The sequence below is a fragment of the Electrophorus electricus genome, chromosome 23 (assembly GCF_013358815.1).
Source record: "Electrophorus electricus isolate fEleEle1 chromosome 23, fEleEle1.pri, whole genome shotgun sequence".
Taxonomy (NCBI): Eukaryota; Metazoa; Chordata; class Actinopteri; order Gymnotiformes; family Gymnotidae; genus Electrophorus; species Electrophorus electricus.
The window spans coordinates 11,292,153-11,307,152 of record NC_049557.1 but is presented as its reverse complement, the minus strand read 5'-3'; the positions used below and the strand labels follow the sequence as shown (position 1 = coordinate 11,307,152).

At 48.0% G+C, this 15,000-nt stretch overlaps 1 protein-coding gene across 1 annotated transcript in view; it reads left to right on the top strand.

Moving 5' to 3' along the window:
- Nucleotides 1-8,204, top strand: part of sema6bb (sema domain, transmembrane domain (TM), and cytoplasmic domain, (semaphorin) 6Bb) — a 115,532-nt gene extending 107,328 nt beyond the window's left edge. Inside the window, exon 17 of the mRNA XM_035521968.1 lies at nt 6,232-8,204. Coding sequence (XP_035377861.1) covers nt 6,232-7,121 — 890 coding nt within the window. The 3' untranslated portion in view covers nt 7,122-8,204. The remainder of the gene's footprint in view (nt 1-6,231) is intronic.
- Nucleotides 8,205-15,000: the final 6,796 nt, after the last annotated feature.

Below are 15,000 nucleotides of genomic sequence, written 5' to 3'. Positions count from 1 at the left end.
GAGAGAGAGAGAGAGAGAGAGAGAGAGAGAGAGAGAGAGAGAGAGAGAGAGAGAGAGAGAGAGAGAGAAGATACAGAACTCACACTGATTCATCAACTCAAGCCATGCGTTCAGTCTCTAATCACTCACACACACACACACAGGCACACACACACTCAGTCGCGTGTAGCAACATGTGCCCCCCACACACACATACACAGCAGTCTTGATGAGTACAGACCCTAGCTGTTGAATAACTCGGTTTTGTTGTATAAGTCTGCGTGTCAGCTGATGCCGTGTTCTGGGTTAGCGAGCTGGCACTTGGCCACACCGCCTCCTCGTCCTGTCAGGGCCGTATATCAGTCAGCCGCGTCTCAGAGAGATTACAGTCTGCTCCCACACCACCACTAGAAGGTTAATGACACCAGCCTTAAACCCGAGGCCAGGTTAAGGCGGGAGGTTCTCGTTAGTACCCTGTTAGCGTCCTGCCCTGTGAGAGGGAGAAAGAGACCCGCAGAGAGAGAGAGACAAAAGAGTACACAGAGGGAGAGAGAGTGAGAAGAAAGAGAACACAGAGGGAGAGAGAGTGAGAAGAAAGAGAACAGAGGGAGAGAGAGTGAGAAGAAAGAGAACACAGAGGGAGAGAGAGTGAGAAGAAAGAGAACACAGAGGGAGAGAGAGTGAGAAGAAAGAGAACAGAGGGAGAGAGAGTGAGAAGAAAGAGAACACAGAGGGAGAGAGAGTGAGAAGAAAGAGAACAGAGGGAGAGAGAGTGAGAAGAAAGAGAACACAGAGGGAGAGAGAGTGAGAAGAAAGAGAACACAGAGAAAGGCGGGAGAGTGACAGAGTGATGGAGCGAGACGAGGCGAGACGAGTCCCGAGACGGACGGTGGAAAATGAAAGGATGTGACAGAAGGGAGGGAGGGAGGGAGAGAGAGAGACACACACACAGCCCCCGTGGCATTATGGACACGCCTCCATTAGGCTTTAACTAACTCAGGGGCAAAAAGTGGACGAGAGAGAGAGAGAGTGAAACAAAAAGAGAGAGAGATTGAGAGAGAGAAAGACAGAGAGAAGGGGACTGAGACAGAGAGAGAGAGAGAGAGAGAGAGAGAGTGAAACAAAAAGAGAGAGTGAGATTGAGAGAGAGAAAGACAGAGAGAAGGGGAGTGAGAGAGAGAGAGAGAGAGAGAGAGAGAGAGAGAGAAGAGAGAAGAGAATGTTCTAGCCTTCCAGACATTCTAAGGCATCTTTCTCATTAAGAGGAAATGGTTGTGTATTCTGCTCATTTCTATCAGAGGCCCCAACATCAGTAGACTGTACACACACACACACACACACACACACACACACACTCACACACACACACACACTCACACACACACACACACACACACACACACACACACACACACACACACACACACACACGTACACACACACACACATACACACACACACTCACACACACACACTCACACACACACTCACACACACATGTACACGTTCACACACACACACACACACACACACACACACACACACACACACACACACACACACACACACACACAAGGTCAGGCCAGATAGCATGATTTAAATTGGCTTTTTTCTCCCAAATAAGCAAGATGAATTTCCACTGAGATTATTACCTACAGATATGTGGTGTGTTGTGAGCTGTGTGTGTGTGATGTGGTGTGTTGTGATCTGTGTGTGTGTGATGTGTGTTGTGAGCTGTTGTGTGTGATGTGTGTTGTGAGCTGTTGTGTGTGTGTGATGTGGTGTGTTGTGAACTGTTGTGTGTGATGTGTGTTGTAAGCTGTGTGTGTGTGATGTGGTGTGTTGTGAGCTGTTGTGTGTGTGTGTGTGTTTGCTGGTTCAAGATCATTTAGAAAGCTGGAAAATGTGCAGAATGCTAGAATAAAGCCATCAAGTAGACACACACACACACACACACACAAACACACACACACACACACATACACACACACCGTAATTCTTACCAGGTTAAATAAACACTCCTGCTGCCTGCAAAAATAATTATTTAGGATTGTTTTTTAGGCCCATTCACGTATGAAAGGTTATGTACCTGCTAGTACATTTAACATTTTATACTGGACATTTTAACATTTTATAATGGAAATTTTAGAGCTCAAAGACATATAAAATGAGAGGAAAATACTGTTTAAAAATCCACAAGGCAAAAATGAACCTTTGAACAAACTTCACCTTGAAGCATCGACCCTGGGTGGCATGACCTATTGATCGATGGTGCTGGGTGTAGCTGTGCCGGGCGTAGCTGTGCTGGGTGTTAAAGTGTTGTGTGTGAGCACAGAGGGAACCACGTCTGCCTCTGTGTGATGGACGTGCTGGAGACAGACAGAGACGTCTGGGAGGAGGGACAGGACCCGTCCAGAGAGACTGTCCCGCACATCGGTCAGCCACATAAAGGCATAAACAGTCACATCGTCATGTAACATTCAGAGCCACATCAACAGAGGGGGGGAAGAGAGAGAGAGAGAGAGAGAGAGAGAAAGAGGGAGAGAGAGAAAGAGGGAGGGAGAGAGAGGAAGAGAGAGATAGAGAGGGAGAGAGAGATAGAGAGGGAGAGAGAGAGGGGAAGAGAGATAGAGAGGGAGAGAGAGAGAGAGGGAGAGGGAGGGAGAGAGGGAGAGATAGAGAGGGAGAGAGAGGGAGAGGGAGATATGAACAAATCGAGAGACTGATGAGTACGTAGGGTATATTCACAAAGACAGAACAGTGTTCGAAGCACAAATGGAGGCAGATCAGAACAGATATGCACAAATGATCATATCAGGAATCAGAATTAGAGAGACAGACAAGTATAGAGATGAAACAAAATAAGGCCAATTATGGCATCCAGAGGAAGAGAGAGTGAAGGACAGTCAAGGGGGAGACACCCCACAGACACTCACGGTCTGATAAATGTACTTTCACTGAATACTGAATTACTGAACAGATTTAAGGTCTCATTTCAGTAATGTGACCCACGCTGCCAAAGAAAACATCTAGATCAGCACTATTGCAGAGCAGGACACTCCAGGGGCAAACACCACAATATACTGGCAAACACCACATTATACTGACAAACAGCACTTTATACTGACAAACACCACATTTTACTGACAAACACCACATTATATTTGAATGATGGTTTACTGACAAACACCACATTTTACTGACAAACACCACATTATACTGGAACAAAGGTTTACTGGCAAACACCACATTATACTGGAATGATGGTTTACTGACAAACACCACATTATACTGGAACGAAGGTTTACTGGCAAACACCACATTATACCAGAACAGTGGTTTACTGGTAAACACCACATTAAACTGGAACAACGATTTACTGGTAAACATCACATTATACTGAAACGATGGTTTACTGCCAAACACCACATTATACTGACAAACACCACATTATACTGGAACAACAGTTTACTGGTAAACACCACATTATACTGGAACGACGGTTTACTGACAAACCTCACATTATACTGGCAAACACCACATTATACTGGTAAACACCACAATATACCAGTCCCGTGGGTGAGAAACACGCCACTGATCTCCAAACTGACACGGGCGACCTCCTTGCTCTTATATTCTCGAAACGCTCACAGCACATGTAAAGGGCGAGGGACCAAACTGAAGCAGCAGGGGGCGCTGTTTTAAATATTCATGTGCAAACATGCATGTGTATGGAAATGAGCGATCACTATTGTTTTCTGTAATGTATAATCATATGGTGTGTTTGCTTATGCACGAGGATGTTAATAATCCCGGCGATTCATTTACGACTCGCCGTTTTCCAGCCGGGGCCCAGCAGGAGCGGAGGAGTGGACCGAGCTAATAACCCCGCCGCCCAGTCTCACCTGGGTGTAATAGCTGCTGTTTGTCTCCATTAAAATGGGCCTGCCAGACAATAAAAGGTGTTGTTTTTAATGTCCGCTGCTCACAAAGGCCCCAGCGTCTGACGTTTATCTGTTTACGGAGGGAAGTGATTTATTGCCCAGACACAGACGAGTGTTTTGCCACCGTGATTTAGCAGATAGAGTGAACATTTGTACAGGGCGACAACTCCGGCCCAGCTAACCCGAGAAGCGGCGCAACACACGGCCTTGACCCCTCTCGCTCTCACCTCCTCTCTAGCTCCTATTCTCACTCGCGCTCACCTCCTCTCTAGCTCCTATATCTCTCTCGCTCTCACCTCCTCTCTAGCTCCTATTCTCTCTCGCTCTCACCTCCTCTCTAGCTCCTATTCTCTCTCGCTCTCACCTCCTCTCTAGCTCCTATTCTCTCTCGCTCTCACCTCCTCTCTAGCTCCTATTCTCACTCGCGCTCACCTCCTCTCTAGCTCCTATTCTCTCTCGCTCTCACCTCCTCTCTAGCTCCTATTCTCTCTCACGCTCACCTCCTCTCTAGCTCCTATTCTCTCTCGCTCTCACCTCCTCTCTAGCTCCTATTCTCTCTCACGCTCACCTCCTCTCTAGCTCCTATTCTCTCTCGCTCTCACCTCCTCTCTAGCTCCTATTCTCTCTCGCTCTCACCTCCTCTCTAGCTCCTATTCTCACTCGCGCTCACCTCCTCTCTAGCTCCTATTCTCTCTCGCTCTCACCTCCTCTCTAGCTCCTATTCTCTCTCACGCTCACCTCCTCTCTAGCTCCTATTCTCTCTCGCTCTCACCTCCTCTCTAGCTCCTATTCTCTCTCGCTCTCACCTCCTCTCTAGCTCCTATTCTCACTCGCGCTCACCTCCTCTCTAGCTCCTATTCTCTCTCGTTCTCACCTCCTCTCTAGCTCCTATTCTATCTCGCGCTCACCTTTTCTCTAGCTCCTATTCTCTCTCGCTCTCACCTCCTCTCTAGCTCCTATTCTCACTCACGCTCACCTCCTCTCTAGCTCCTATTCTCTCTCGCTCTCACCTCCTCTCTAGTTCCTATTCTCTCTCGCTCTCACCTCCTCTAGCTCCTATTCTCACTCACGCTCACCTCCTCTCTAGCTCCTATTCTCTCTCACTCTCACCTCCTCTCTAGCTCCTATTCTCTCTCGCTCTCACCTCCTCTCTAGATCCTATTCTCTCTCGCTCTCACCTCCTCTCTAGCTCCTATTCTCTCTCACGCTCACCTCCTCTTTAGCTCCTATTCTCTCTCGCTCTCACCTCCTCTCTAGCTCCTATTCTCTCTCGCTCTCACCTCCTCTCTAGCTCCTATTCTCACTCGCGCTCACCTCCTCTCTAGCTCCTATTCTCTCTCGCTCTCACCTCCTCTCTAGCTCCTATTCTCTCTCTCTCTCACCTCCTCTCTAGATCCTATTCTCTCTCACTCTCACCTCCTCTCTAGCTCCTATTCTCTCTCTCTCACCTCCTCTCTAGATCCTATTCTCTCTCACTCTCACCTCCTCTCTAGCTCCTATTCTCTCTCGCTCTCACCTCCTCTCTAGCTCCTATTCTCTCTCGCTCTCACCTCCTCTCTAGCTCCTATTCTCACTCGCGTTCACCTCCTCTCTAGCTCCTATTCTCTCTCACTCTCACCTCCTCTCTAGCTCCTATTCTCTCTCGCTCTCACCTCCTCTCTAGCTCCTATTCTCTCTCGCTCTCACCTCCTTTCTCCTCTTTTGCTTTGTTTTTGTCTCTCTCAGTTTCATGGTTCTCTCTTCCTTGTTCTCTCTCTCTGAGCGTCTGTTCGTGCTCCTCCGACATCACGAGCTCACTGTTCTACACGTGCCTGCCTCATTAGCTGCCAACGACTGCACTCGCACTCTCCCCGGCGCTCACGCCAATAATTCTGCTGGCGTCACACGTCTGAGGAGGCGTGTGTGTTTTAGGAGGCCCGCTAGCATCGCGCTAACGCTCTACTGCGTAATTAGAGGACTCAGACTGGGCAGCTGGGTAGGAGATGGATCTCGGAGTCGCTTTCCACGGGAGGGTAAAAGCAGCAAGAACGCAAAGAGCACTGGGACCTCTTCTCAGTCAGGAAGACAGTTATTATCGCCATTAAAATGACCATCCACTTTAGGTGATGAGTGTAATTATTCCCTACACCAGTGGTTTATGTTCCCTGTGATGTGTTCACCCTCCCGCTGAGAAAGAAACGGATCTTCTGAGCTTCTGTGACTGAGGAAAGAAGGTGGAAGGAAGAGTTATTCATTTAGTGCTGTTCATTACAGTGGTAACGTGTGTGTGTGTGTGTGTGTGTGTGTGTGTGTGTGTGTGCGTTGTCAGGCCTCCTGCAGGAGAGTTACGTGGAGGAGCCAGATGGCCTGGTGTCAATCAACCTGCTGGTGATGTCGGCGGTTTCAGCGTTTGCCACGGGGGCGGCACTGTCAGGCCTGATGGTGTGCTGGATCATGACGGTCAAGCATCGGTCCAAGGCAGGCGGGTCCGGCCAGGGCGGCCGTCACAAGGGCGACAAAGAGCAGGGCATGCTGGGACATGGGCGCCGCGGTTCCGGGATCAGCGTGACGCGGATCAGCGGCGGCGAGAGGCCTCGTTCCCAGGTGGACAACCTCTTCACCAACGGGTGGCCCAAGGCGGGGGACCTGGAACCGGGTTTACCCACCCCTGAGCAGACCCCCCTTCAGCAGAAACGCCCCTCGCCAAACGTGCACCTGCCCGACGCCGACTGGGACCAGAGCCAGACCTTCATCGCTCAGATGGGTCCGGGAAACACCGCCGTCATGTACCTGAGCTCCGACTACCTCCAGGGCAGCGGTGGAGGGGGCCAGGAGGATGCGGGCGAGCCCGTGCCCACCGTGGACCGGCAGCGGTATCTCATGCTGTCTCACCCGCTCATCCAGAGGGGACAGGATGGGCGCCCGTCGGCAGTGCCGACGCGTAACTCTGCAGGCGAGTACCGGCCCGTGACGCCACAGGACTCGCCCGACCGCAGGAGGGCGGTGTCGGCGCCCGGCACGCAGTCGGACTACGGAGACCCGCCGCGTTGGACCCGCAACGGGCTCGGCTACAACAGTAACAACAGCACGCCCCCCGTGTGGCACCACCATTACCCCGTACAGCCACGCACCAACGCCGCGCTCCCGCGGCCCGGCCTCCATGCCGCCAGGGGACTCAGCGAGCCGCGGGACTATGGCCACGCACCCGGCGGCCAGTGAGGCGAGTTACGGTGACTCTCCTGCCATGTCCCGCCCGGTCTGTCTCCAAAAACCCACCTCCAGGACCACAGCTGAAGAGAGTGATGAGAGACTGAGGACATGGAGGAGTGAGACCTGCATTCCTCACTGCCTCCACTGCCTCGCCGCTCACCCACGAGAATACTGCGCGCCTCTGACTGGAGAGCAGGAAGCATCTCACTTGACTCGTTCTCACAGAGATGGTCAGTGGATGACCTGGTCAATGTGTGTGTGTGTGTGTGTGTGTGTGTGTGTGTGTGTGTGTGTGTGTCCTCGATGGAACCGAGCTGCCACGAGACCGAGGTGAGCTCAGATAAAGTACTCCATTCACAGAGAAAACGTGAACACGGAGGGTTGAGGCTGCTCAGCTGTGACCCCAACACTGGAGCTCCTCCCTTAGCCTGATGTCACCTGACTCCACCCACCACCTGACTCCATTCCCAGACTTCCCTTTTTATCTGTGTATTATGAAGCAATGAAAATTCAACTGCCCTGCGACCTTACGTCTAAAGACGTAAAGTGATTTATGTCTAAAGACGTGCTTTTCTGCCAGACATGTGTTGGTAAACAGAACCAAAAACTGTGGAAATTTGCTGCTCTGCAAACAACAGTGGCCAGAAGCCAGGGAACCGCTGGCAGAACTCTGGGACGGTATTGATATTAATATTAATAAGAGTGGTAATTGAGAGTGGGCCCATTTGGTGTGTATGTGTGTCTGTGAGAGAGACCCAAGGTCATTGCGTCTGGTGTGGGGTTTGCTGCTGGTCGAACTCTGAGCGCTGTGGTCTGTCTGTGGTCTGTCTATGGTCTGTCTGTGGTCTGTCTGTGATCTGTCTGTGGTCTGTCTGCTCTCAGGGCCTCGTGGTGGTTCTCTTGTTTTTGGTCCTTATGCCTCACTGCCCAGACGGTCTTCTCTTTCTCTCTTTCTGTTTTTTTCTCCCTCTTTTCTTCTCCTGTCCCTCCCTGGTTTTTCTTTCCTTATGTGAAGATCTCTCTCTCCCTCTCTCTCTCTCTCTCTCTCTTTCTCTCTCTCTGTTTCTCTCTCTCCCTCTCTGTTTCTCTCTCTCTCTCTCTCTCTCTCCCCTCTCTGTCTCTCTCTCTATCTCTGTCTCTCTCTCTACCTCTCAAACTCACTCTCTCTCTCTCTCTCCCTGTCTCTCTCTGTCCTGCTGTCATCCTGTGCCTGTCCCCCACCACACCGGGACACTGAGACACACTGTGATGTCCCAAGCCCTTCCCAAAGACACGCAGACATCAGGACATCTTCTGTCCGGGCCCAGAGTCTTTGTGATGGTGGTGCCCCCAGGGTGTGTGTGAGAGTGTGTGTGTGTGTGTGTGTGATAAGAGAGGTACCCTCCCATCTCAAGCCGTAACCAGACAGAACAAACGGGTCTCAGTGCAAGCGTGCATGCAAACCTAATAGAAGGAACTCCGTTTTGAGGCGGAATGGTACGTTCTCATGCAGAAAACACACAGACATGTGAAGAAGCACAAGAGGAATTGATTTGCATTTTGTAAAGTTGTAGAGAACATATATTAGCCAGCACTGATCTTTTTATATCTGATTTGTTGGTTTGATTGTTTGTTTTTTGTGCTAATGTTATAGGTTGGTTTTTCATCTGATGTGATTTGGTTGGCTCTCTGGTGTATGCGTTTTTATGCTGATTGGAGGATGTGATGATGGTGATGATGATACTGTGAACTGAATCTCATTCGCTCCTGATTGGTTGACAGAAATTCTTTTGATTTTTTTTTTTCTTCTCAGAACAAAAGTGTCCTACAAAAGGGGGAAAAAGAAAAAAAAGCCATCTTTGATTTGGCAGAGGTGACAGACCTGTGCATCTCTGTAGGGACCGTGAGCACTGCGTTCCCTTCACTGTCCATAACTTCAGTGCTTAAATGTAATTTAAGTCAGCTGTCTGCATGAACACGGCCTCGATGTGCGTGCACTTCCACAGGGCCCGCCAGAGGGCGCCACTGAGCTCCCTTACACTCTCCATCAATAAGACAGTTACATGCATGGCCAATTAAACAAAAGAGTGAAAACATATGCACACACACATACGTGCGTGCACGCACACACACACACACACACACACACACACACACACACACAAGTGAAGGATGAAATAGAAATCACACGCAAACATAAAATGCCACTGAAAATCTCCGTCACTACACATGGAGGCTGTGTGTTCTATGAAATTTTCTTATTCTAATAAACCACCTTGATGCAGTTTCTCTTCTTTTGTCTTTAATCACCCACATATGACTGAATCTCCAATAACATTCAGCAGCCCTGAGTCATTCTGTGTAAATTGGAGTTATTCTGAGTACTTATTCTTCATTAAGCAGCCAAAAGTGTCACTAGTGACTCAGAAATGTTCGTGGCAGATTCAGACAGTGGGAGTGGTGTCTCCATGGTTAACGTGCTTGATGGATAATCAGAAGGTTGCCAGTTCAAACCCCACTGCTGCCAAGCTGTGACTGTTGGGCCCCTGAGCAAGACCCTTAACCCTCAAGTTGTGTTCAGTCAGAATTATAAATCATTTTTGACAAAAGTGCCAGATAAATGTAATTAGAACATGTTTTGATGAAGGAGAATTGATTTGATGGCATGCTTGATTTGAAATCTTGGTTGATTTGAAATTGAGTCATTTTTAAAATTGATCTCTAAACTCAAACATTCTGAGGTAAGCAGTATATCTGTAGGTCCTTAAAAAAGTCCCTGTCTCAAATTCATTTGCTAATGTTTTTTGGTATTAATAATATGAAATTATTAAGGCACAAGTTCTCAGCCTCATGCTCTGCCAGTTACAACCCCCTGCTCTAGTTCTTCAGCGTTACCGAAACTGGAACAAGGTCTGGTGGAGCAGGGAAAACCTGTTCCGGCTTTTCTCAGCCCAGGCCTGGTTTTTGCTCTAACCCACTGCGAGGTGGAAACGAGTTAAACCATGAACTCTCCTGTAGACGCTGAGGCCTGTGTGGAGGGATACAGCTCTAAACTGGGTTACAGCCCTCCAATAGTCTGAGAAACCAGGATGAGATGACAAGGTTCTTATTCGTCATTTCCAACCGTTATCTAACGGGCTTCACCGCTGCGTGTTGAGCTCGTCTGCTTCTAGAGCCCGGCACGGTAACACAGAACCGCTGCTGACCAGTCGGGGGCACTGTACTGCCAAAAGTAAAGCCTGTTTATGTTAACTTGGTAGTCGCTTGTTGCCATGTTATGATTATTTTGATATTCCAGTTTAAAGTAACACAAGGGCCCATGTAGTTTTTATTCGTTTACTGCAAAGACTACTTCATCTTCACAGTGAATTCAGCAGAGAGGACAGTGGGAAACTTTTAATATACAGTGACATGCAATAAAAGGTCAGTCATCTCTGGTCATCCTTTGTCTATTGCGTTACATAAATCGTTGCCGCTGTGAACTGGAGGGCGCGAGTGGAACACGTGCGTGTGTCTGCACGGTAGGAAATCGACTGCTAAACACTGAGCACGTGTGTTAGGCATCGCACCCCACCTAGACTTGCGAAATAACCTCCTAAGACCCCTGCACACACACACACACACACACACACTTATAGGCTTACGCCAAAGAACCTAACAGCCCGTAGTGCTAAACATGTCTAATAAATGTCAGAAATAACCTGATTAAAACAAGGTTCATAACTTTTCGTGAACATCTGCTGTTGGACGCAAATGCTGACCGTTGTGTTGCTTTTTTAAGTTTATTGAGAGATCAGTCAGCAATATCGCCTTGTAGATTTATCTACAAATTAAGTGGCTTCATTGTTCAATGTTAAAATGCATAAATTGCGTGTCACCACGCCAGGTCGAAATTTTCCATCAGTATCAATGTAAATGAAACCTACGACTTCCGTATGAAAGCCCAGTTAGTCTTCAGGGCGTCGGTGGCCAGCTGGGTTAATGGCAAGGATTAGACCCTCACTAGGGTTAGATCTTCACTAGAGTCGTATGGGTCCCAGTGTTCCCAGTCAAGTATTTAAATATTTGTTGCTAAAAGCCCAAAATGACTTGCACTAAATCCATGAATTCCTTTTCACAAAGAAAACAAACCACACCTCCCTCACGGGCTGTTACATTTATATTCCCATCCGGACAACACATGAGAGCGAAGGTTTCGTGCGTTTAAAGCAGGCTGGCCAAGTTATATGGGGAGCTCATTTTGCGATGCATTTTCAAGTCCTCGAGCAGTTGTGCGCTGATCACCAGATGGGTTTTTGATTAAGCTACGCTTCCAAATGAACACATTTCCTCTCCTTTAGAGCAGATTCAAAAATCACGCATTTAATGCATTAATACATTTTACAAAGGACTAAACCCATGTACCATCCAATCTTAGAAAAAAGTAGAATTTATGGAGGTACAACCAGTCAAAGTGTAAAACCAATTCAAAGGGATTAAATAATATATCTCATGCCAGTCTGAGTCTGAATACAGCATCTGCACTGTAGAGGGCGGAGTAAAGGGGTCACATCGCCCCCTACTGTCTGCTTTCATCTAACCTGAACTGTGTGGTGGTTGTGGTTGTTTTGGACCCCCTCACAGCCTCCACTCAGTTCGAGCCCTGCATACCAGTAAAGAGATGAGAGATTTGAATCTGACACCTACATTTACATTTACAGCATTTAGCAGACGCTCTTATCCAGAGTGACTTACAAAAGTGCTTTGTCATTTATTCATAGAATATATCCAAGTACAGTATAGTAGGTTAGAATTAAACATACTAATGATCTAGAATACTGTAGAATACAGGGATGAATGCTGATACCTAGAAGTGCAAAATACATAAGGTCTGTCTTAAACAGTGATAAGTGCTATAAATAATAAGTGCTAGAGTTTGTTAAAAAGAATAAATAATACCCTACAATAAGTATTAAATTAGTCAGTCAATATGGGTGCAGTGTCAGTTGTCCTTTAAATATTCTGCAAATAGACGGGTCTTCAGTCTGCGTTTGAAGACTCCAAGGGACTCTGCTGTCCGAACAGCAAGTGAGAGTTCATTCCACCATCTTGGAGCCAGGACAGAAAATAGTCTCCATGCTTGTCGTCCATGAGACCTGAAGCAAGGTATTTCAAGCAGAGCCGTACTTGAGGTTGGAAGTACTCGAGGTACAGATCGGGCTTTGACCATTGACCTCGTGTGAAGGGGCTGGTCCATTTTTGCCTTTGTAGGCAAGCATCAAGGTTTTAAATCTGATGCGTGCAGCTACAGGGAGCCAATGAAGGGAGCGCAGCAGTGGAGTGCCCTACAGTTCTCTGGTGTGTTCATATCTGTGTATTTATTTTATTTCATTCTTCCTTGCTCCTCCTTTGCTATATGGTTTGGTTGTTGTTGATGTAACCTCTATATTAGGGGCAGTGCAAATGATTTCATGAGTTTGTTCTCAATATTTTGAATGGCTGACTCATATTGAGACAGACACAAACTGATGAAGAACAATCATGATGTTGTGTACCTTCGAGCATGTTAGGCTGTCTGTAGAATTTAGCCAACATGTGTGCACTTCATTTAGAGAGTTTAATCACCAACAAATAAAGTGTACCATTATTATTATTAATAGTAGGTGTAGTAGTAGAAGGTGTAGGTGTAGTAGTATTCTCCTCCACCCATGCTGAAATGTTCCTGCCACTAGTTGCTCATCCTTGGGGGTCTATGCATTGGTGTCACAGCTCTGTCCTCGAGGCTGGTGTCTCCTAAGTGGGTGCCCTGTGTTAATTCGCACATGAGACAGTGTTGGGGTGAACACCACACTGTGCAGTGTTCCGCCCCTCCCTGTGTTAGTGTTGGGGTGAACACCACACTGTGCAGTGTTCCTCCCCTCCCTGTGTTAGTGTTGGGGTGAACACCACACTGTGCAGTGTTCCTCCCCTCCCTGTGTTAGTGTTGGGGTGAACACCACACTGTGCAGTGTTCCGCCCTTCCCTGTGTTAGTGTTGGGGTGAACACCACACTGTGCAGTGTTCCTCCCCTCCCTGTGTTAGTGTTGGGGTGAACACCACACTGTGCAGTGTTCCGCCCCTCCCTGTGTTAGTGTTGGGGTGAACACCACACTGTGCAGTGTTCCTCCCCTCCCTGTGTTAGTGTTGGGGTGAACACCACAATGTGCAGTGTTCCGCCCTTCCCTGTGTTAGTGTTGGGGTGACCACCACACTGTGCAGTGTTCCTCCCCTCCCTGTGTTAGTGTTGGGGTGAACACCACACTGTGCAGTGTTCCGCCCGTCCCTGTGTTAGTGTTGGGGTGAACACCACACTGCAGTGTTCCGCCCCTCCCTGTGTTAGTGTTGGGGTGAACACCACACTGTGCAGTGTTCCTCCCCTCTCTGTGTTAGTGTTGGGGTGAACACCACACTGTGCAGTGTTCCTCCCCTCCCTGTGTTAGTGTTGGGGTGAACACCACACTGTGCAGTGTTCCTCCCCTCTCTGTGTTAGTGTTGGGGTGAACACCACACTGTGCAGTGTTCCTCCCCTCCCTGTGTTAGTGTTGGGGTGAACACCACACTGTGCAGTGTTCCTCCCCTCCCTGTGTTAGTGTTTCTGTCTCGGTCTCTGTCCTGTTCCTGCTCCTCGGGGTGCTCTGTGAGTTTAGCGGGTGACTAGCGCTGATTACACGCCCTCCTTGCATGGATCCCAGTGATCACATGACTCCCACAAATGCAGAAACACAAGTGCACCTCTTTTAATCCGACCTCAACTACACTTAGAACACAGAAACAGTGTTGGGCTGTTCACACGCAGAACTAAACAAGCTGCATACAAACAGACCCAGTCCCAAACAAGATCAAATGGAGTTCTAGGAAAAACTACTGGATCCTATGGAAAAGTGGGATGAGGCGATCAGGTTCCTGGTGACCAGGAAAAGGAGAGCTGTACAGATGGAAATCAGCCTCCACCTGAGAGCTTCTGTTTTATTAACACAGTCAGGCCATAATCCTAGAAATTACTTATCAATGCCGCTGTACAAAGCTCTCGTAAAGCTGCCCGGCGAACATCGCAGGAGTTGAGCACGTGGGTTTCCTTCTGCAGAAGATTAAAAGGCGTCGTGATGTCAAAGTTCAACCCTTAGCTGTTTTTCTAATGTCTAATAAGGTAAAACTACTTTTTTGCTTTGAGCTCTGTTTAGTTATATTCCCTCGTTAGTTGAGGTAACTACACAGATCTGTTTAATTACATGACATGATACCTGGTAGCTCACAGGACTAAAGAAACGTCCTGGCCTCAACCTGTTTTCCCCATTTAGATGGAAGCCACATATGCACGGACAGGACACAGGAAATGGCACAACACATCAAATTACACAAATCGTGCAAAATTACACAATACACCAAAGGAAATTATACATTACTCCACAGTATAGTTTCAGCTGCAGTACACAAGTGACATGCTTCACTGAATGTGTGTAAACAAAAATCTCGCTGTATGTAATATAATTGCCATGATTTCGTTTACGTGGTTTGGCCTTTTAACAGGTACACAAGAGGACAACACCCAGCTCCACACAACCCTGCACACAGCTGTGCAGCTAAGAGAGCCCTTTGTACAGGGTTTATATTAGATTAGTAATATCCCCCAGCTGCAGCTGCTGACCCACGTCCACGTCGTGTGTGTGGGCGTGTTTTTTAAAGGTGCGGTAAGCTGTTTTTGTTTTGTTTTGTAAGTAGGTCAGCGTGCTCCCCTCCCCTCCCCTCCCCTCTGGCTTGTGTCAGCTCTTCCATCATGTTTCACGTTGCCATTTTTCAAACATCTGTCTGGAAAAAACCCTAATTTTCCTGGACCACATGTCCAGCACTGAATCTGCTTCTTTTCCCCCAGAAGCCTCCTCTGTCAAGCCAA